This window comes from Puma concolor, chromosome A1 (genome assembly GCF_028749965.1).
Source record: "Puma concolor isolate L17-30 chromosome A1, mPumCon1.1.hap2, whole genome shotgun sequence".
Taxonomy (NCBI): Eukaryota; Metazoa; Chordata; class Mammalia; order Carnivora; family Felidae; genus Puma; species Puma concolor.
Window position 1 is genome coordinate 96242332 of NC_141667.1, and position 23128 is coordinate 96265459.

Sequence of the window (23128 nt, forward strand, 5' to 3'; positions counted from 1 at the left end):
GACCCTGCCGTGCGCCGGGGCAGGGGGCGGGGTCTCGGCTGCACAAATAGGACCGAGGGGGCGGGATGGCTGCAATTTCGCGCCAAGCTCGGCGGGGATTCCCAGGGTTGTGAGCAAGCGGTGTGGTGTGCACAGCGGCTGTCATGGTTCGTCCGCTAAACTGTATCGTCGCTGTGTCCCAGAACATGGGCATCGGCAAGAACGGGGACCTGCCCTGGCCGCCGCTCAGGTACCTACGGGCCCGGAGCTGGATTGGGTGTTGGGGGACGGGGAGAACTGGCGCGGGTTGCTTTTGATCGCGGCACCAGGGCGGGGCCTAACAGACACTCTCGGTTGGGAGGATGGGATCGGACTTTTCACCTGAGCAGGCAAGAGCTGGGCCAGGGCTTCCTTCCGCCATCTGGAGCCGGCCGGCCAAGTTCTCGATTTCCGTCCTGCTCCTGTTGCCCGGCGAGGACTTTTCCCCACCCCCCCCAGTGCAGCGTCTGTCGGGAGGGTTACGGCTTGAGCCTACCAGATAATGTTCTGAGTAACCCTGTTTGTCTAATTTATAGGAATGAATTCAAGTATTTCCAAAGGATGACCACAACCTCATCCGTAGAAGGTAATGTGGGATTTTTAAGTGATTGAGGTTTGGGAAACATCTTGCTTGAGTAAGCTTATCAGTGCAAATTTTACTTAAATAAAAAGTTTTCCATGTTAATCTGGGACCTTTTGTCTTACCAGTGATTTATACGCAGTTCCCAAGGTTTGTCACGTTTTTTAAAAAAAAGTTATTTGAAATTTTATGTGGGCACGCGTAAATTGAGGTACTGGGCAGAATTAGCAGCTAGGTACAGGCTTTAGTGAAAGAGCAGGGAAGGAGACCAGAGGAGGCCTTTGGCATAGCTGCTAAAAGCGATGGTAGGGCCTGGAAGGCAGTGAAGAAGATAAAAGTAAAAAAAACAACAACAAAAAGAAACAGTTCCATGAACTCGATGTGGAGATCAGAAAGGTGAAGGTGATGCAGGAAAGAATCAAGGATGAACTCTCAGATCTTCAGTTTGAGAGTCTGGGTGACATGGAGAATAAAGAAGTGGAGAAGAGTGTGCAGGTGTAATGATAATTTTGAGGTTTAAGGAATTTGTGGGATCTCCAGGATAATTTCAGGTACAGCAAAGTGGGTGAATTGAGCCACTGGAGAGGACAACCATGGAAGAGAATATAGTGGTGAGATGCCCGTTGAAAACCTAAGAGATACGTATTTGGTCATAGGAGAAGAAATAGTAGAGTAAAAGACAAACAGTCAATCGGAAAGCAGATGCAGCATAACTTTAACTGGACAGGTACAAGGTCCTTGGATCTTGCACTTAGGTCACCGGTAGAGACAAGATAGTAGGAGCTTGAAGCTAAAGAATTGACATGAACCACTCTAGAATCCAGTGTATGATCTAGTAATAGGAAAAGCATCCAACACCTGGCCTATTCACTTGCTTTCAGTAAACACAGTGTTTCTTTGATGAGTGGATGAAAGGATACCAAGGTTGACTTGGCTTTTTGCTCTTTTTTCTTTTTCTTTCTTTTTTTTTAAATTTTTTTCCAATGTCTTCCTATGCTCTTCACTCATTATCTCCACCTTTGTTGTTAGGCCAAGTCTGTACCATTTCTCATCAGAATTCCTCACCTTTTGGCTCTGTTATTTTTGATCACTGATATCTCCTTATTAACACTTAAAGCTCTGTCCTTGAAAATGCAGTGCATATTCTACAGGGGGCACCATGAATTATTGGGGTTTTAATTCTTAGAGGAAAAAAATTTGTCTCCACATTTGGAGGTGATAATTTGGTTATGAGTAATGATGTAAAATACAGAAAAATGCATAGTGTACTTGTATTTTGTAAATGTTAGTATTTTTGTTTAAAGAAATTCAAACTAATGATGATTCTTTAAAACAGACACGTGCACTTCTTTTGATAGCCTGCCAGAACATACCCAGAGTTATAGAAATGTGTGTATTCCTTTGATCCAGATATCTGACTCCCAAGATTTTTCTTCCACATAATTCTATGAAAAATGGAAGTTAGGTGTATAAAGTTTCTATAGAAGCATTTTACTTAAAAAATAGAGGCACAATTGAAAGCACTTTGGCTTTTTAATTGAGTGGAATCCTAAACAGCTATCTTTAAAAGTATGGCTACTAATATAAATACAAAGTATACAAATGAATAATACTATTACATCAAACAGTTAAACGGTACTTACTAGATGTTCTAAATTCTCAATCCGCACAATAACCCTAGAACTAGGAACTATTGTTATCTCCATTAACATAAGGCATAGAAGATTCGTGACTTGCCTAGTAGATGACTGAATACATTCAGTTTCAGCACTTTGCCCCAGAATCTTGGCTCTTCACTATTATACATAATTGCAATTGATTAAAACTAAATATTGGATATAAATCAGATAACACCAAAGAGAAAAATAGTATATTTAGGAAATGGGTGATAAATGTCAATTTTGTAAGCCTGTTTTAAGTTTTAATTTTTAAAGCAGATCCACTAGGTGTCACTGTGACAGTCCTATCTCTGCACATATAAATGAATATATGAAAATATAAATGTATACTCCCAGAATATACTTATTTTTATGTGATTTTCTAGGTAAACAGAATTTGGTGATTATGGGTAGAAAGACATGGTTCTCTATTCCGGAGAAGAATCGACCTTTAAAGGACAGAATTAATATAGTTCTCAGTAGAGACCTCAAGTAAGTATTATCACAAATTCACCACAAAAAAATCATGTCCCATTTCTTATGGTAGAGGTCTGTGTATGACAAAACAAAATTGTATAAATATAGCGCTATTGATCACGCTGCTTAATGTCATAAAGGTGATTACAGAAAATGAATAAGCAGTTATTTATGCCACATGACAATAATTTCACTCTGCTACTTAAGTGATTGATTTCACCACTCTGAAAAGTTACATTAAATCTCACTGGGGTAACAGCTTTGCCAGTTTCCTTGAACTGTTACTCAATAGGCTCAATTATCATGTATACAATACAGTTAATAACTTTTTTCTAGTTTCACATATGTTTTGGGGTTTACCAAGATTAAGTGGTTTATCCCCTCTCCATACCCTGCCCTGGATACAGTAAGATAGATATTTTAGGATGGGCTAAAAATCAGTCATAACCTTGTGCCCGATTATTCCTAGTTTACCACAACACCCAAATAATATTTTGTACTTGTATTCTTTATGCAATGTCTACAGGTGAAAAAAATGAAAGTATTGGAATTGACCTAGGGATCCTGAAGAAAGAGAAGTGTCTCCAGTTAGCTTCTGCTAGGAATTTTCCTGTCCTCCAATCTAACATTGGAGTAGATAGTTCCTGATGCCTGGAAATGCCCTGGGGACTTTATTACAAGGAATTGGCCTACACATTTGTGGTGCTGGCTAGGCAAGTCCAAAACTCTGTAGGGCACACCATCAGAAAGGGCATGCTGGAACTCTTCAGCAGGGTCTGAAACTGCTATCTGCAGGTGAAATTTTTTCTTCAGGGAAGCTGGAGGAGCTGCTCTTAAGGCCTTTCAACTGATTCAATCCTGCCTACCCAGATTGAAGGCGATTTATCAACTTTAATCACTTCTACAAAATGCCTTTACAGTAATACTTAGATTAGTGTCTCAATAACCAAGGACTATAGCCCAGCCAAGTGAACACATCAAAGACCATCACACTATGAGCGGGAAAAAAACATTATACAACTGTAGGCCAAGGGGGTTCAGGCTTATATAGATTTTTTTCCCAAATCCCCTCTAGAATGGCACAGGTAAAAACATGAAAGAAAGTATACCAGAATATTTGCATTGATGGCCTTGGATGATGAGGAATAAGTTGATGTGCATCTTGCCATCTGCCTCAGTCTTTATACTGTTCTCTTTATTCTGGTTGCTAGGATATTCTGATTATCTTTTTTGCTTGGTAGAATCCAAATGCACAGACTGTGTAGCCATTCCCAGAGACTCTTTAGTAACATCTTCTTGAATACTACTCAAGTTTATTTATGGCTAGCTTGAGCTACAACAGATATAAACAAATCTCAGTGGGGGGGGATATTCAATTGAGCCAGCAAATCTCCACAAATGATGAGTCTAATTTCTTCTTTATGACCCCCCCCCCCCCACTGTTGTGCATGTAATTGGGTTTGGTTGTTTCTTATATAACATTTGTTGCTATATTTCACTTGTTTTTTTTAAGACAGAAAATTTCAGAGTTTTTATTATCAGTTATTCCGAGGAAATAAACGTACCAGTTAGGAAAACATTTTAGAGTTTATTTTTTGTGCTTCCTTCTGCTTCCCTACTTGGGGGTCAGTTACACACATAACCTGGGCACCTGCTCTATGCCATACAGTGCTAGATTCTGAATTAAAGGGGAGAGATTTACCCATGTAATCGCTATTGCTCAGGCAAGCTTTTAGAAATACTCAGTTTTTCACCACCACCCTTCAATGTAAGAAGTTGAATCCTCAAGGATAAATTGAATGGTATATAACTTATAGCACAATAAAGTAATTTTTTAAGGCTTTGGAACCAAAAATTAAATAAATTTTACCACAGTGCTATAGCTTTGACAGCATCTTTAGTAAATCCAAAATTTCCTTCATGATATAAGATGTTGTAAATTGTCTTCAACTCATGAAAGCTATTTGACATCTCATAGTATAATAATTTTTTACGGTCATATTCTCCACAGTGATTAAAGCTTTCTCTCTTCTGTCCTCACTATTCACACACTTGGTACAGCAAAGAGTTACCAACCTGGCTTCCAATACCTGGTCTGGTACCTATTAACTTGATGCCTTGCTGAATGACAGTTTCCTTGTCTACTAAATGGGATTAATAATGAGAACTTCTTAGGGTGATTTTGAGGATTAATTGAAATTTTTTATGTTAAATTTATGGCACACAGAAAGGACCCTATCAATATCAGATCCTACTGTCCCAGCTTTTCTATTTTGGCAGAATTATCTTTGGTCTCTAATAGAAAATATTAACGGGAACACAATGAGCAGGCTTGTGATCTCTTTTTTTGCCCTAATCTATCACTTTGTTCTTCCTTCCCACAGTCTTGAGTCAAAAATCCCCTCCTGTCAACCAGAATCCTCCGTCTGCCCCCACCACTTTATCCTAGACTCCCGTTTTCTCCTGGTCTCAAGACCTTGCTCTGTTGTGCTACCCTTTACTGTTTTAAACCTCACTACATACTACTTCTACCTTCAACTTTCTTGGAGCTTTCTTGTGTTAAATAAATAACTTCTGTAACTTCTGTATAAACCTCAGTATCCTCTGTGGTCATCCATCACTTCCGTGTCTTGCACATGTTTTTATCTCCTTTGAGACTGTCAGCTAAGGGATCATTCTCCAAGGAGTATTCTCTTTCATCACCCCACCCAGATGATGTACCACCTCTGCCTACCTGGCATCCTCCACACATCCCCATCGCATATCCTTTTCATACTATGGCCACTGCTGAGATACACCTCTGCCTGCCACTGGTACAGTGGCACTTAGTATATCCCAGCACTTAGTATATCCCCTAGCAAAGCAGGGGTTCAGAAATTTTTACAGAATGGATGGTCTTTAGGTGATTTATAAAAATAGGATGATCCCACATAATATCACTTTGTAACCTGTTTTTTTCCCCATTTGATATATGGAAAGATTAATTTCTATGAATATTTTTAGTGGGTACATAGTATTCGATTATGAGGATGGAGCATGCTTGAACCAATTTTAATTTTAGTTGGAAATTCTGTTTCAGAGAATGAGTTTGAAAGGTCTTAAATTGAACATATTTTTGAATTCTGGTTAAGATATGATTCTAGCCTAGGGTTTTTTGTTTTTTAAGTGCTTTCCCAACAGTCTAGGAAATTGAGCCAGAATTCCATCTGCCACATCATCTTTCACATCAGGCACAGTGAGAAAAGGTAATGTTTATATGGTACCCTGAGGTAATCAAATGAGGCTGCTCAAGGCCAGAGGACACTGGTCTTAAGGCTCTGCTAAACTAGGCCACACCATCCTGAGGTCTGAGGGGACGAGAATTTGACACCTTTGTAGCCTATGGCCACCAGTTGAATCCCTTGTCTATGTAGGGAGTTGTAACACACAGACTCCCAATGTCAGGCTGCTGGAGTTCAAATCTCAGGTCCACCATTTCCTAGATCTGTAACCACTGGCCACTGAATCCTTCAGCCTCAATATCATCTATAAAAAGGAATAAAAATACTTACATAGGACTGCTAGTCTGATGCATATAAAGTACTACCTGTTCCCACTACTTGGGAGAGCAAATGGGTCCTCAAATGTTAGATCTTTCTAATGTAACTATCCAGGTAAAAAGCAGCCTCTCTGGAGAAGGGAGAAGGATGGAAGTATCACTGGTGTGCCTACTGTTTTGCATTATCTCTTAGTCCTCATGCCAGCCCTCTTCAGGAGCTAAGATTCTAAGTTTGAAACAAGATATCAAAGATGTCCACATGCTTGACTACATATGGAACCACATACCAACTCTCTTGTCAGGGAATGCAATCTCTCTTAGTCTGAGATAAATAGAGGAAGGAAAGTGGGCAATGAAATAAGTCACAGTATTGAGTGTTTGCTATATACTATTCACTGTGTTCCTAGGATTTGTGCTTTAACACAGTGAACACAGTGGCCTAATTAGCTCAAACATTAGCTCAACTTTTTGCTTATATTTTTATACCCATCTTGGGTCAAGTGTTTCAAACATTCCTAAACTGCTAAGGAATAACATTTTGCAGAAGCATTTCCTCCATGTCTTTATGATAATTAAAATCTGAAACAAATCCTTAATCTAGTCTTTGTTTTCCTTTAACAGACTCATTACAAAAGGGTAAAAAAGTAGTCTTCACCTTAAGCCCTGGAAGCATTTCAAGCCATTGTTCCACAATCTACACAGAATGATTGTCCCCTTTCTTTGAATCCACGCCAAACATTTATACCACCTTCTAAATTATTTTGCTACAACCCACCAATTTCTAGGACACCTCTTCAAATTCTCCTCTCATGTCAGATCCTAAGTCACTATGTCAGATCCTAAACCACCATTTTTCATTCTTCCCTGACACCTGTCATCATTTCTGACTTCAGCATCCTCAGTTACTAAAACCACCTGGACTCTGTTTGTCATTCTAGACTTTAGCTAGACTACCTTCTCCCCAAGCTCAAATCTAGACTCAGTTCTCCCCCTACACAGCCTTGTCCAGCCTACTCGCTGCAGCCTCCCTGACACCTTAGAGACTTCCTTGGCTCATTTAACCTCACCCTGGTGTGCGAGTCTTTTTTCAGCTTTTAGTCAAAATACATTCTTTGTGCTATCTTACTCCTTTAGAGATGACAAAGGGTGAAATAAGTAAAATATCTATGAAGGAGGTGAGGGAGGAGGCAGTGAAGAGAATTAGTAATCTCCATTAGCTGTTGATTAATCATTGTTATAAGCACTAGTTCAGAGACAGTTACATAATTTTTTAAAGCATCACTCTAAGAACTTGACTTTGAATTATAATTTCTGTTCTCTAATTACAATGAAAGTCAAATTCTATGTTTCTTCAATTATAAAGGGAATTATCACTCTCCACCCACCCCCTCCCCCCCCCCCCCAGGAAAAAATAAACAGTTGTGGAGATAGGGAGAAATTAAACTGAAGATGTAACACTGAAATTAATTCTTTCTCCTTTGGATTTTAATTTTAAAAATATACATGCTTATTAATACTTCATCCACTTCTATATTTCAAACATGAAAAGTCTTTTACTCCCCATTCATCACATATGAACAGTTTGAATATCATTCCAAACTACAGTCATTCAAACATACTACTCTCTCTCCAACATTTTTTATGAATCTTTCAAACATAAAGAACCTTAAACACCTGTATACCTAACACATAGATTCCACCATTAACAATTTATTATGCTTGTTTTACCATCCATCCATGCATCCATTGGTCTTTTTTTTTTAAGCATTTCAGAGTAACATGGAAACATCTGTATGTTTTCCCTTAAATACTTCAGCATATATATATATCATTAACTAGAGTTCAATATTTCTTTACAATTTTTTTTTTTAAGTTTATTTATTTTGAAAGAGAGCAAACATGCAAGCACGCCCACACACAAGTTCGGGAGGGGCAGAGAGAGGGAGAGCAAGAATCCCAAGCTGACAGCGCAGAGCCCAATGCAGGGCTTCATTTCAGGAATCCTGAGATCATGACATAAGCTGAAATCAAGAGTCAGACGCTTAACTAACTGAACCTCCCAGGTGCCCCATCTTTTGAGATAAATATTACATACAATGAAATGTACAAGTCTTAAATGTATTTTTGCTAAATTTTGACAAATGTATGCACCTATGTAACCCCATATCAAAAATGGAGAATTTTACCATGACCCCTCCTAAGTTCCCTTATGCCTCTTCCCAGTGAATCTTTACCCCATCCCTCCAGAGACCACTACTCTTCTGATTTTTTTTCAACCATAAATATCACAAGATACCAGAAGTGTTTCTGTTTTTTGATTCATTGTGGACCGTACATACACAAATATGGTTTGAATTATTGGTCATAGGCCATATTGATGTTAAGTGTTTATTATTGACAGAATTCATATTTATGATGATTTTGGTTTTATAATTACTTATTCCAATTCAGATTACTTGACTGGTATGAATGGATTTTATAAACATTATTTGTAATTTTTTTAAATTCAGGGAACCTCCACAAGGAGCTCATTTTCTTGCCAAAAGTCTGGATGATGCCTTAGAACTTACTGAGCAACCAGAATTAGCACATAAAGTGGACATGGTTTGGGTAGTGGGAGGCAGTTCTGTTTATAAGGTAAGTAAAATCATAAAGAAATGTTCTACCCCACTTTCCTTCAGATTCCCTGCCATCTGAACTTTTTTTTTAAATTTTTTTTTTTCAACGTTTTTTATTTATTTTGGGGACAGAGAGAGACAGAGCATGAGCGGGGGAGGGGCAGAGAGAGAGGGAGACACAGAATCGGAAACAGGCTCCAGGCTCCGAGCCATCAGCCCAGAGCCCGACGCGGGGCTCGAACTCCCGGACCGCGAGATCGTGACCTGGCTGAAGTCGGACGCCTAACCGACTGCGCCACCCAGGCGCCCCATCTGAACTTTTAAAAAATTAGGCCATGAGCAAAAGGAAGTACATTATCCCTACTGTAAACTAGACACATTGTCAATTTGATTTATTCGTTTTAGATACTATCATGAAAAGTAAATAAAAATATAAAAGTGAGTTTTTAAGCCTGTTCCAGTTGATTTTCAATTCCAAATAGTTGATGTTTCCAATTTAAAAATATTCTAGGGGCTCCTGGGTAGCTCAGTTGGCTAAGCAACCAACTTCGGATTGGGTCGTGATCTCACGGTTCATGGGTTCAAGCCCTGTGTCAGGCTCTCTGCCTACAGCTGGAGCCTGGAGCCTGCTTCAGATTCTGTGTCTCCCTCTCTCTTTGCCCCTTCCCCACCCTGTCTCTCCCTCTCTCAAAATAAATAAACACTAAAAAAAAATGATAAAAACATTCTAAATCCTTCCCTTAGAATTGTACTTCCATTGCACTGTTTTCTACTCCCTAGATGTGCCCTGATATACTGAATTCTCCCCTTTTTCCAAGAATATATAGGTCCTTACTGAGAAAGGGATGGGGCTCTCAGTTACTATACACTGACTAAATGTATACGAATTTGTTAAAAGAAAACTTAACAATTTTGTATAATATGAAAGCATAGGAAAACTATTACATGTTTCATAATAATAGAAAAAAACGAGTAAAAGAGAAAAGAGTCCTGGGGCGCCTGGGTGGTGCAGTCGGTTAAGCGTCCGACTTCAGCCAGGTCACGATCTCGCGGTCCGTGAGTTCGAGCCCCGCATCAGGCTCTGGGCTGATGGCTCAGAGCCTGGAGCCTGTTTCACATTCTGTGTCTCCCTCTCTCTCTGCCCCTCCCCCGTTCATGCTCTGTCTCTCTCTGTCCCAAAAATAAATAAACGATGAAAAAAAAAAAAAAAAATTTAAAAAAAAAAAAGAGAAAAGAGTCCTTATTTTTTTTTTCCCCAGTCTTGAGGTTTTGTTTTGTTTTGTTTTGTTTTGTTTTTTACACTTATCATGCCAGGAATTCATAGGGAAGGGGTTCCAACAGTTCAGGCTCTTTTCCATTGGTTCTCCCAAAATGTACTTCTCTGGGTGGAGCAGGCTGGCTTTTCAGTTGAACCCATGTACCTTTCTCTTTGGCTTCCTTCTTTTTCAGATCATTTTCTTTTACACACTTCAGGAAGCTATCTCGGCTCTTTTGAGTACATTTGCTCAATACATACATTAACTCTCCTGGCAAAAATCTGCCCTTGTTTGTTTACAGCAATGCAAGTAGCATGCTGGGTAACATTGTAGACTCTTCCAGTTTTGCAGTGGTAACATTCGTGAAACATTTCTTGTTGAACAGTGCCCATTCCCTTGATGTCCAAAATAAAGCTTTCTTGTAGATTCACAGGTATGTAGCCAACGGAACAACTCCATGTTTCCTAGAACACCTAGAGCACATTCAGCAGGTGCCTCTCCTCTTTCCCTTGGTGAATTACTGGAAGATGGAGGCTCCAGCTGAAAACTTCTTTTTTTTTTTTAATTTAATTTAATTTAATTTAATTTTATTTTATTTTATTTTATTTTATTTTATTTTATTTTATTTTTTAATGTTTATTTATTTTTGAGAGAGAGAGAGAGAGAGAGACAGAATCTGAAGCAGGCTCCAGGCTCCGAGCTATCAGCACAGAACCTGACACGGGGCTCAAACTCAAAAATTGCAAGATCATGACCTGAGCTGAAGTCTGATGATCAACCGGCTGAGCCACGCAGGCACCCCATAAGATTTTATTTTTTTAAGTAATCGCTATACCCAACATGGGGCTTAAACCCACAACCCTCACATCAGGAGTGTCACATTCCACAGACTGAGACAGCCAGGTGCTCCAAAATATTTCTTCTTTTGAATACCAAATGACTTTCAGCTTTCAAAATTTTTGAGGATAATAAATAGAATTTTTGGACTCTTAAAACACTAATAAAAAATTAAAGTTTATGGGAAGGAAAAAAGCCAGCCCCTACACTTTGGTGTCTTGTTATAACATATATACACTGAATTTGTTTTAAAAGACTTAAAGATATACCAGGATCCCAGACCTGTTTCTAGAACCTTTGGTTTGCTTTATTTGTTTTATGAGGAAATGGACATTTTCCTTTGATCTTTCAGCCAAGCATGAATTTTTAGGAAAACAAGTCATTTCTTTATTTTGTTCAATATGCATTTTGAATGATTTAATACCACATTCACTTGAAAATCTACTTTTTATAAATATTTAATTTTTTTTTTTTTTTTTTTTTTTACATTTATTCATTTTTGAAAAACAGTGAGACAAAGTGTGAGCAGGGGAGGAGCAGAGAGAGAGAGGGAGACACAGAATCCAAAGCAGGCTCCAGGCCCTGAGCTGTCAGCACAGAGCCTGACGCAGGGCTCGAACTCACAGACCGCGAGATCATGACCTGAGCTGAAGCCGGAACGCTCAACTGACTGAGCCACCCAGGCACCCCTATTTTTTATAAATATTTAAATATATAATTTGATGTATTTATATGTACATAAATTATAAGGAAGTAGAATCTCCACCTGGTAATTTTATATTATGCACCTGCCTCTCATCACCATAACTTGTAGAACTTTTAGGCTCATCTTCCCTGGGGCCAGCCTGTTTTTGTAAACACAGTTTCATTGGAACACAGCCATGCCCATTGGTTTAGTATTGTCTACAGCTGTTGCCCACAAAGGAAAGAAGGAAACCACATGGTCCACAAAGCCTAAAATATTTACATATGACCCTTTACAGAAAAGGTTGTGCCATATAGTATTTCCTTGGATATAGACTTTCAAATGCTGCTGTGGTTCGTCCTATTCAGTTTTTCTAATTTTTGATAACATTAAGAATTGGTAGGATATTTATTTGATTGGGGCAAGAGAATAAATGATTTTATATTTACTGTAGTAAAAAGCCAAAAATAAAAAGTAACATTTGTTCTATGCCCTTATTTGGAATTTCAAGGATAACACACACTTGAAATTATAGATTTTTTTCTTCCATAAGTTATTTGAAAATCAAGGGTTATTACTTTCTTGGAGATGCAATTAGGACTCATGACTTTTTATTAGAGTTTTAAGATATTCATTCAAGTGCAGTTTTTTCTTTTTTTTTAATTTTTTTTTTCAACGTTTATTTATTTTTGGGACAGAGAGAGACAGGACATGAGCGGGGGAGGGGCAGAGAGAGAGGGAGACACAGAATCAGAAACAGGCTCCAGGCTCTGAGCCATCAGCCCAGAGCCTGACGCGGGGCTTGAACTCACAGACCGCGAGATCGTGACCTGGCTGAAGTCAGACGCTTAACCGACTGCGCCACCCAGGCGCCCCCAAGTGCAGTTTTTTCTATAGAAACTATCAACAGTAGCATAGGCTATAGTTAGAAAAGTCATTAACAATATAAGGCCAATACAATCATTAGCAACAGAGGCTAAGAAAGTAAATTACCTGCTAGCATTGTAGCTATCTCCTAAGAAATGGAAGCGTTATTAAATTCTGTGTAAATGTACTAATTAAGTATGCCCTTGGGATTTTTAGTAATCAAAATCTCATAAAATTATATACTATCTTATCCATATATATACATATGCAAATTTTTCTGTGGAGAGCAACTAGATAATTTAGGGTTCTTAATTCTTAAACAACCACCAAAGAAAGAAGATAATACTGAATGCTTAAATGAAAAAAATTCGTGTAAGCAAACTAGAGGCCAGAATATATTTAAACTCACTCTCATAATTAGTGATAATTATTAGTGCCATTCTCAAAATAACTAAGACATACTTTGCAGGACCCCAAACTTAATAATAGGATATTTAAATAGCATGCTTTGGAGGTGACAAGTTATGGAGCATGTCTCTTAATACCAGCTACAAACTTGACTATGTAATTAAAACAAACAAATCTTAAGAGTTTCTGTTTCTTTTGACAGATAAATAAAGAAATTGATGCCTCTTGTGTTTTTTCAAAGGAAGCCATGAACAGGCCAGGCCACGTTAGACTATTTGTGACAAGGATTATGCAGGAGTTTGAAAGTGACACATTTTTTCCAGAAATTGATTTGGAGAAATATAAACTTCTCCCAGAGTAAGTAAAATGTTATTAATTTGTCTGAAGTACTTTTGGATTTCCTGCTTAAGAATCAGAGAAACAGTTTATCTCTTCATATTGACTTTGGAGTAGTAATGTGTTCTGCAGACAAAAACTAGTAATTTTGAGGGGCACCTGGGTGGCTCAGTCGGTTAAGCGTCCGACTTCAGCTCAGGTCACAATCTCGCGGTCTGTGAGTTTGAGCCCCGCATTGGGCTCTGGGCTGGTGGCTCAGAGCCTGGATGGAGCCTGCTTCCGATTCTGTGTCTCCTTCTCTCTCTGCCCCTCCCCCGTTCATGCTCTGTCTCTCTCTGTCTCAAAAATAAATAAACATTAAAAAATTTTTTAAAAAAACTAGGAATTTTGGGAAATCTGCTTTAACAAACTTGGGATGTTTAAGTTTTAATAATTTGACTGAAATCTAGAGAGTACTCATTAGCTCATTCTATGAGGTCTCTGCTTAGCATCAGACACTGTCTTAGGCACTGGGGAAGCAGTGCTTACCAAGAAGATGTCACTACTCTCTAAGATTAGAGTATTTGTAGTAGAAAAGGAGAGTAGTAAATGAAAGGTAAACATTAAGAGAGTTGCTATATGGAGAACTGAAATATTGTGATGTGGTAAATACCATATTGTCTGAGAAGTCCTCTCTGAAGAGGTGGTGTCTACGCTGAGATCTAAATGTCAAGAAGCCAACCATGCAAAGAGAAGAGCATTCCAGAAACCAGAGAAATAGCTTGTGTAGAGACCAGAGGGCAGGAACAAGCTTGGTTGTGCTCCCTGACCCTGAGCAGGGACTGACTCCTCTGAGCATTATAAGCAAGGGGGAGGCCAGAGGGGGCAGACCAGACACAAGTTTAGAGGGTTTGAAGAGAGGGTGACCTTGTTCCAGCTGTTTGTGGAGAACAGAAGGGACAAGAGTGAAGCTGGGAGACCAGTTAGCTGCAGGAGTTTAGGTGAAAGAACAAGAGACTTGGATAGCAGTGGTGGTGATGGAAGAAAAGATGGAGTTAAGATTTCAGCAGGAAACTGCCTGATTTTGAAAACTCACAGCATTTTAGTTTAAAAGCACTTTTCATACTTCAACTTTAAAAAAAAGTTTTTTTAAGTACTTCTCAGCTATCGGCTATGAAGAGTAAAAGTAGAAGATTAATCGTATCAATGCTTTCAGACTAGGTTTTAACACATCCTTCTAATATTAATAAATATTAATAAATATGGTGTATTATATTCAATGACTTTCGTGTTAAACTATTCTAGCATTTCTGGAATAAATCCACTTGGTAGTAATGTGTAGTCCTTTTTATATGTTCCTGGATTTAATTTGCTTATATTTTGTTGAGGATTTTTGCATTTATATTCAGAATGGGTATTGGTCTGTAGTTTCATTTTTTAATAATGTGTTCACCTTGTTTCGGTGTCAGGAGAGTACCAGCCTCACAGAATGAGTCAGGAAATGGTCTCTTTCCTCTTCTATTTTTTTGGAAGAGTTTGTGAAGGATTGGTGTTCTTATTTTTTAATTTTTTTAAGTTTATTTATTTATTTTAAGAGAGAGAGAGAGTGAGGGAAGGGCACAGAAAAGGGATTGAGAGAGAATCCCAAGCAGGCTCTTCACTGAGAGCACCGAGCCCGATGCGGTGCTCAAACCCATGAACTGTGAGATCATGACCTGAGCCGAAACCGAGTCAGATACTTAAGTGACTGAGCCACCCAGGCTCCCCAGTTCTTTAAATGTCTTAGAAAATTTTAATAGTGGGAAGCTTCAGATAGGAAATTTCTATCCAAAACCAAATTCCAAGGAAATTGCTCAAAAATGGACATTCTAGACAAGGCTATGAAAGAAAATGGAGTCTTTTTTTTTTTTTTCCTGTTACATCATTTGATGGTTGTCTTACTTTGAAGCCTGTACCAACATAGTAACAACCTCCTGAACGCAGAGTGGAGGGAATCCCCTAAGGGGAGATCTGGAGTAGGTCAGTCTTTCCTGAGGTAGAAAAAAGAGAAACCTGGAAAGACAAAGAGAATATACTTTGTCCCTGAAAATCCGTAATGTTGCTCAATTCTTGAGCTGCATTCTCTCCAAATGTCTGTACACTGGGGAACTTAGAATTGCTCCGTACCGTCCAGAAATGAGCTCTGATTGTTCTCTACTTCCCCTTTTTCTTTTCCCACAGCTACACAGAGTTTAGACCCCCCCATTCTCCCTATTAGTGGCCCTCTTGTAGTGACATAAGTTTCAGTTCAAACAGTTATCTTTTATTAACACCATACTTCCTGGTAATAAAAGCACTAGTAAAATGAAATAAAGATGAGAGGACTATTGTGAAGTGCAAAGGGAATAAAATTAGAATGTGGGTGAAGCCACAAGTGGTAGAAACCTAAAAGCAGAAAAAAAATCTTAACAAAGTTAGGTTTTACTTTGCGTCTGCCTTTTTCCCCCATGGGTCATTGTCTGCATAATTCTTTTTTTTCTTCTTTTTTTTTTTTTTTTTTTTTAACAGCAGCATTCCAGCCTGTCCTCTAAGGCTGTGCCCTCATTCATCTTACCTATAAGAAATCTTTCCCATCTCAAACTATTTCACACTAGGCTCCAGCCAAACCAGCAGGCCTAAATGTTTTATACCAGCAGTTTTCTGCTTAATGAGCCCCAAACAGGTTTTTCCTTGTAGTTAACAGCGTTCCATGTAACTATGCAAAGAGGATAAAGGCCAGAAGAGGCCTTTGAGGCCGTAGTTGGCTCCAGAGCTGGGACAGATGCCCCTTATCAATGGACAAATTTAAGAAAGTTTTTGATGGGCTAACAGTTCCTCTTCTGTTCCCATTAGTTCCTTGACTAGCCAACAGGATCCTTATTCATACTATTTGTATGTCTCCTCCTGAGCCTGTGCTTGCTATTGTCTTCATTTAAATTTAGTTGTGAGTTGTTTCTTATAGATAACTATTTACCTCTTTCTTAGACTTTACATTACATCATCTCAGTATTCTCATGCTTTGTCAGTTCGAATCTTATGTTTCTTCATATCTACTGGATTCCTTACTGCCTGAAGATTCTAGAGGGGGATCTCTATCTGGGTGGTTCATAACAAATAGGAGGCATTTCCACATCCTGTTAGGCTTAAACTCAGAGTTCATATGTGGCTCCTAAGCAGTTTGCTCTTCAGAAAAGTTTGGAATTATGATGGTTGGGGTAGTTCTGTCATTATTAAACAGACTGAATATGGGGGCGCCTGGGTCGCTTAATCAGTTAAGTGTCTGAGTCTTGATTTCGGCTCAGGTCATGATCTCACAGTGGTGAGATTGAGCCCTGTGTCAGGCTCTGCGCTGGGTGTGGAGTCTGCTTGGGATTCTCTCCCTCCCTCCCTGTGTGTAGGCATGCTCTCTCTCTTGAAAGAATAATAGACTGAATATATGAATATTGTGAAAAGTAAAATTCATCCGAAGCAGAGTTGAATTTCAGTTTCACAGAGCAGATTAACATTAATACCGTGGCTGCTGACTATACCCAGCCAATAACATAGTATTTCTAAGTATTATTTGTGGTTTTAGAAATAATTTTGATATTTTGCTTTTATCTTTTAACTGAGAATCTTGATACTCTTGAGAATTTTACAAACACGCAAAAATGTAAATGTTACTTTTTGGTGACTCATTCCAAAGAAACTAAAATTATGGTTAAAAGTTGGCCTCGAAAAATCACTGCTTTAAAAAAAGAAAAATGCTATATTGCTACTAAAACAGTTGAACAGAAACAGCTCAGGAAATGGTCAGTAAATAGAAACATAGATTTTATTTTCTTTATATGTTATTATACTATTGTTACTTTATATGTTTATGTTTTTTGTCAAATGGCATAACCTCTAATTAGTCAACAAAAGGTTAATACCTGTTATTACTCAGCATTGCACTGGGTATCATAAGAGATTTAAATCTTTCCCTATCTTATCCCTGCTACAATGAGTTTAGAAAATACGGGGTGAAAGAAACTCATAATACTAAAGAATAACATTTATAGAGCACTTAATGTAATGAACTCAGGGCCAGATTATTCATAAGGGTGAAGACAACAGAACCAGAGTCAAACACAAGTCTGATCAAAGCAGGTGTTCCTCATCCCCACCTGGAGCACATGGGGGTGCAGCTCGCACAATACTGAGGAAGTATAAGATTTGGGTTGGAGACGAGAGTGGTCAGTACGTCCTCAGTGGAGGACCTGAGGGGATTTTTTGTTGGTGGTGGGTTTTTCAGTGGGAAAAAAATTTTATTGTAAGAATACAACATGAGACCTCCTCTCAACAAAATTTTAGTTTTCCAATTCAGTGTTGTTAACTGTAGGCAAAGCATTGCACAGCACATCTCTGGAACTTAATCATCTTACACAACAAGGTTTATTCCCTTTGAACAACTGTGTTTCCCCTTTCCCCCAACACCTGTCAACCACCCTTCTACTCTCTGTTCTTATGAGTCTGACCATTTTAGATAATGCAGTATTTGTCCTTCTGTGACTGGCTTATTTCACTTAGCATAATGACCTCCAGGTTTATCCATGTTGCTGCATATGGCAGGATTTCCTTCTTTTTTGAAGTTGAACAATATTCCATTGTATGTAAATACAGCATTTTTGTTTAATCATTCATCTCTTGATGGGCATTTAGGTTGCTTAGCTACTGTAAACTAGGCTGCAGTGAACATGGGAGGATATATATTTCTTTGAGGTCCTGATTTGTTATCAAAAACAAAAAACGAGATAACAAGTGTTGGTGTTGGTGAGGATGTAGAGAACTCTTGTGTACTGTTGGTGGGAATGCAAACTGGTAGCAGCCACTGTGGAAACAGTATGGAGGCTCCTCAAAAAAATTAAAAATAGAACTACCACATGATCTAGCAACTCTGCCTCTTGGTATATACGCAAAGGAGGGCTTGGGTTTTGAATTGGAAGGTGGCGGGAACACAGATCTAAGTGAGAGAAAATTTCAGATAAACAGTGATGTCTGTAAAAGAACTGCCGTGAGGAACACTCTAGGAAATTAGAGCAGGGTGGTGTCCACTGATTAAACAGCAGAATCTTTCACTATACAGGACACATAACTTCAGTTCTGCTCTAAGCAGCTAAAGGTTGTATCTTGTTTTTCATTTGCTCACGCAAGAAATTTGATATCAAGTGTAAGATTTGCAAAATGTTACTACATTTCATACTAGCTGGGTGATAGTGGAAAGGTAAAAGAAACTGCTGACAGTGGCTAGTTTGAGACAGAAGAATTAGGAGTCAGAAGGAAAGGATAAATTGCACTTTTTGTTTCCCAACTTTCTGTACAGTTTGCAAGTTCTTCTTTCTGTTTCCTACACTGTTCCATAGTGTATTTGTATGATACCTAGTTTCGCCGTGACTTACCATTGTGAAAAAAAAATGAAGACGAAACTTTTATTTACTCTATTGATGCCTTTTGGCTGAGCTATCTCTTTTTAATTGACACAGTATATATCTTTTTTTTAATTGACAAATTATTCCACATATTTTTCTTTTACAGATACCCAGGTGTTCTTTCTGATATCCAGGAGGAGAAAAGCATTAAGTACAAATTTGAAGTATATGAGAAGAACAATTAATGTGAAGGTGTTTTCTGGTTTATTTCAAGTTAGTTGTTCCCCCTCCCCTCCAATTACATATTTTTTTAATATTAGAAAAAAAGACTTTTGTGACTTTAGGTCAATGGCTAATTATTTGTAAGCAATGAGATTTTATAAATTAATCTTAAGTAGACTATAGTTAAAATTAGTCTTAACTATTCCATATCAGATAACCATTTATGAAACCTTTTTTGCTATAGCTGTATGATGCCCATCAAGGACCAGCACCTACCTACGGTAGCATATCTTTCAAAAACCAAAGTTGAAAAAATTCCCCGAGAGCATGAGTTGAAACCAGGACCTATAGAGATAGAACTAGACAGATTTGTCCAAAGGTCAGACATGGATTATAAACAGAAGAGATAGAACTCAGATATTAAAAGAAAATTAAAATAGAGACTTTGAATTCTCTATGCATTTCATTCACTCTTCTCAAAAAAGGTTCTGTTCACTCAGGCAATCAGTAAGTTGAGGAAACTCTGGTATATTCCATTGGGCTAGTAAAGAGGCAGGTAGGACACTGTCTTTTTGAAGGTTAAAAGCAAAGGTCTGAGACCTCTAAAAACTCTGCCTCTGATCTTCTGTGGGATTCCATGGATGTTACAATGATAGAAGAATAAAGTTGATCTTTACAAAAAAGAGTGGTTTAAAACAAGCATATGGCTAAAATTAGAAATTAAAAAGGTAGTGAAATGAAACTAGATAATGCAAGAAACCAAAATTATGAAGTTGGAAACAAAATTAAACTTCACTGAATTAAAAAGGGAAAATTAAAACATGTTTTCCTACCATGTTAGCAAAGATTTGGATTTGTTAGGTATCCAAAGAAAGGGCATTTTTTGCCTTGTAAATTAATACAACTTTTTTAGAGTTTAAGTTAACAATATCAATTAAAATTAAAAATATTCTGGGTTTGGACCCAGAGCTGAGTTTCTACTTCTAAATATTAATCCTGAACAACAAAGAGATAGACCCAAGAGAATTTGTTGCACTGAGAATTTTTTCCAACTTGGAAACAGGGCTACCTGGGTGGCTCATTCGGGTAAGCATCAGACTCTTGATCTCAACTCAGGTCATGATCTCACAGTTCATGAGATCAAGCCACATCGGATTCTGCACCGACAGCACAGAGCCTGCTTAAGATTCTCTGTCTCCTCTGCACTGCTCCCCTTGCCAACTCACACACGTGCACTCTCTCTCACAAAATAAATAAACTTAAAAAAAAAAACTTAAAAAATAAAACTTGGAAACAGCCCAAATGACAATCAATAAAGAAATAACCAACCAATATGTCTGTAGAATTTAATATTGTCTGTAACAGTTAAAAAGAATGAGGTACTGACAGAAAAATGCCAAAGACTGTTAAATAAAAGAAGCGATTGTGTATCATACCTAAAAAATTTACTGATGGTATATAGTATGTGTAGGAAAATGTATGCTGAAGCTGTCGACAGTATCAGAGTTGAGCATGTTATTTTATGAATTAGGTATGCCTATTGTAATTAGATTTTTTTAAGTATTATGTGGTTGATTTCATGAACAATTAACATAATAATTGAGCCCCTTATGTTCAGCAGTAAAATTAGAATATAGAAATCAAGAGTATAAAGGAATTTACTAAAATCTTCCAAAGAGGGGGAAAAAAAAAAACATCACAGACAAGAAAAGGAATCAATACTGCATGAGACTTACAATCCTTAAGAAAACAGTGGAGCTTTCTGCAAGGAACATAATCAGCAAACTATTAGTACAGGTATCTAGAATTTTTAGGACTCAGATACTTAGAAAGAAGCAAGCCATCTAGAGAAGAGGAAACCCAAATAGCCAATAAATACATGCAAAGATAAATATTCCCACTAGTAACTGAGGAAATGCAAATTAAAACTGCAGTAAGGTACCATCCCACATACTCAGATGTGGCATTCTCACCAACACTTGACATTGTCAGCCTTTTACCATGTTTGTTCGCAATATTTATTCAGGATGAAGAAGCACATACCCTTCAACCTAACAGTTGTACTCATGGATAAATACCAAGAGAAATCCTTCCATGTTGCTATCTAGAAATTTGCAAAAGAATGTAGCAGCAACCCAAACGGACTAAAGGACTTAAGTCTGGTAACTATTTGGGGACAATATGAGAGAAAAAGTGGGGATGGCTGTCTAACTGCTAAATCCTCATTGACATATCAGGAAATCACTAATATGTAAAGTAACAAATCAAGATGTGATCAATTATTTGAGAAAAAACAGAAAAACTTCCCGGTCCCCTTGAGGTCTCCTGGGGAACAGAAAGGGCAGGACCAAATAATTGGAAATGGTTGGCAATGCAATTTCATTTTTGCCCCAGGAAAAGCCCAACTTTTTTTTATTACCAGTCCTCTTTGATAGGTGAATTATCAAATCTTAAGCTCGAGGGTTTTCCCGTAGTATTTTATTATGAACTATTTCAAGCACACAGAGAAGCTGAATTATACATTAAGCACACATTCTTATCCATCACCTAGATTCTGTCATTGTTAACACTGCTATCTCTGCTTTACCACATATTTAGCCATCCATCCATCCATCAGTCATTCTTATATTTTGATACATTTCCAAGTAAGTTTAGATCTCAGGATGTTTCATCCTTAGATTCTTAAGCTTGTGTGTCATTAACTACAGTTCAAAATTTGTTTACTTTTGGGGGGAAGGGTAAGATCTACATGGAGAAATGCAGATCTTAAGTGTAGCATTTTATGGGTTTTAGTAAATCCATGTGTCTTCATGACTCAAACCTCTGTCCATCACCCCGGAAAACTCCTTCATACCCCTTTCCAATAGCAAGCGCTATTCTGAGGCTTTTTTTCCTCATTTTAGATTATTTTTGCCTGTTTCTGAACTTCATATGAATGGAATCATACAGGATGTCTGACTTATTTCACTCAGCACCATTTATGTGAGAGTCAGCCATGCTGTTACATGTGTCACTGGTTTGTTCCTTATAACTTTGTAGTGTCCACTGTATGGCCACACCACCATTTGTTTATCCTTTTTCCTATTGATAGACATGTGGACTCTTCTGAAGTGGGATTTGAGCTTGGTATTGAAGGATCTAGAGAGATGGTGACTGACGGTCAGGAGGAAGGTAGATATATGCTCCCGGCAGAGGAAAAACCATGAAGAAACTTCATCTCCAGATTCCAAAACCCAGCACAAGGCCTTACCAAGGAAGGGCAGGTGTCATCAGGCCCCAGGTCCATCCGGCGGCAAGCACCTACTTCACCTACTTCACCTCACTTCGCCAATCTGTTCTCTTTCATAACCATATCTAGTTCAGGTCTTTATTTGCTCTCACTTGGACTGTTGGGGTAATCTAAATTGGTGGTTTTCAATCCAAATAAACTATGATAAACATGGCCAACAAACAGTCTCTGAACTGCACCTCTTATTATGCCACCGTCTCCCCTTCATGCTGACCCAACTAAGACCAAACTCCACCTTGGCCTTTATGGGCTTCTCCAGATGGCAATGATCAATCTTCCCAGACTTACTGTCTAAAATTTCTACTCCCTCCATGTCACACACAAGCCACCCGCAGCTCCTCACAAGTCCCCACATAGAGCCAAGCTTTGCCACACACATCCCCTTCCTTATGCAGTTCTCTCTCCGTATAATGGCTCCATCCCTGTATCGTCGAGTGTAAATCATATGTGTTCCTCAGAGTCCTGTCCAAATTCAGAGGGCTCCCTCTTTCATGAAGCCTTCCTTCTCACCCTCCTCTGATCACCCAGTGCTACCTATCTCTGTTATAGCACTTACCCGCAGCTTGCCTAACAGCTGTTTCTTATTCTCATCTCTTATCAGTTAGGAGTGTCTTCAGCTGCAAGTACCAGCAAGTCCAGTTAACAGTGGGGTAAACAAATTTGGATTTACTGGCTCTGTGATTCTCTGGGGTTTTCCCTCAAGATTTCAAAATGACTACTACTGCTTCAGAAATCAAGCCATGTTCACAGCAGGAGGAAGAGAGGAAGTGAGAAATGTCAGGCACATATTTCCCTTTCATCAGGAAAGCAAAACCTGTCCCAAATCCTCCTAGCACTTGAGTCTAATTCTACTAATGCACATCAGAATTCAGGATCTCTGCCTTAAAACGAATCTTGACCAGTCACCTATCATTTTGTTCCCCACCACCCCAACAAAATCAAAGTTCTCCTGGCA

General features: G+C 38.4%; 2 protein-coding genes and 1 pseudogene across 5 annotated transcripts in view; 1 reads left to right on the top strand and 2 right to left on the bottom strand.

Annotated features, from left to right (window-relative positions):
• Nucleotides 1-379, bottom strand: part of MSH3 (mutS homolog 3) — a 189691-nt gene extending 189312 nt beyond the window's left edge. The window contains exon 1 of the mRNA XM_086697742.1: nt 361-379. The gene's annotated coding sequence lies outside the window, so the exon portion shown is untranslated. The remainder of the gene's footprint in view (nt 1-360) is intronic.
• DHFR (dihydrofolate reductase) lies at nt 6-22335 on the top strand. 4 transcript variants are annotated; one of them, XM_086697795.1, is made up of 7 exons: nt 6-229; nt 555-604; nt 2643-2748; nt 8782-8908; nt 13145-13299; nt 18829-18935; nt 21976-22335. In XM_086697795.1, exons 1-6 carry the CDS (start codon nt 144-146, stop codon nt 18905-18907), a joined length of 603 nt encoding a protein of 200 aa, XP_086553921.1. In that variant the 5' UTR covers nt 6-143; the 3' UTR covers nt 18908-18935; nt 21976-22335. The 4 variants fall into 4 exon arrangements, with proteins under 4 accessions (XP_086553921.1, XP_086553928.1, XP_025779512.1 ...); XM_086697802.1 differs by having other exon boundaries at nt 18829-18914; XM_025923727.2 differs by lacking the exon at nt 21976-22335 and having other exon boundaries at nt 18829-20216.
• LOC147584311 (large ribosomal subunit protein eL21 pseudogene) lies at nt 10178-11851 on the bottom strand (annotated as a pseudogene).
• Nucleotides 22336-23128: the final 793 nt, after the last annotated feature.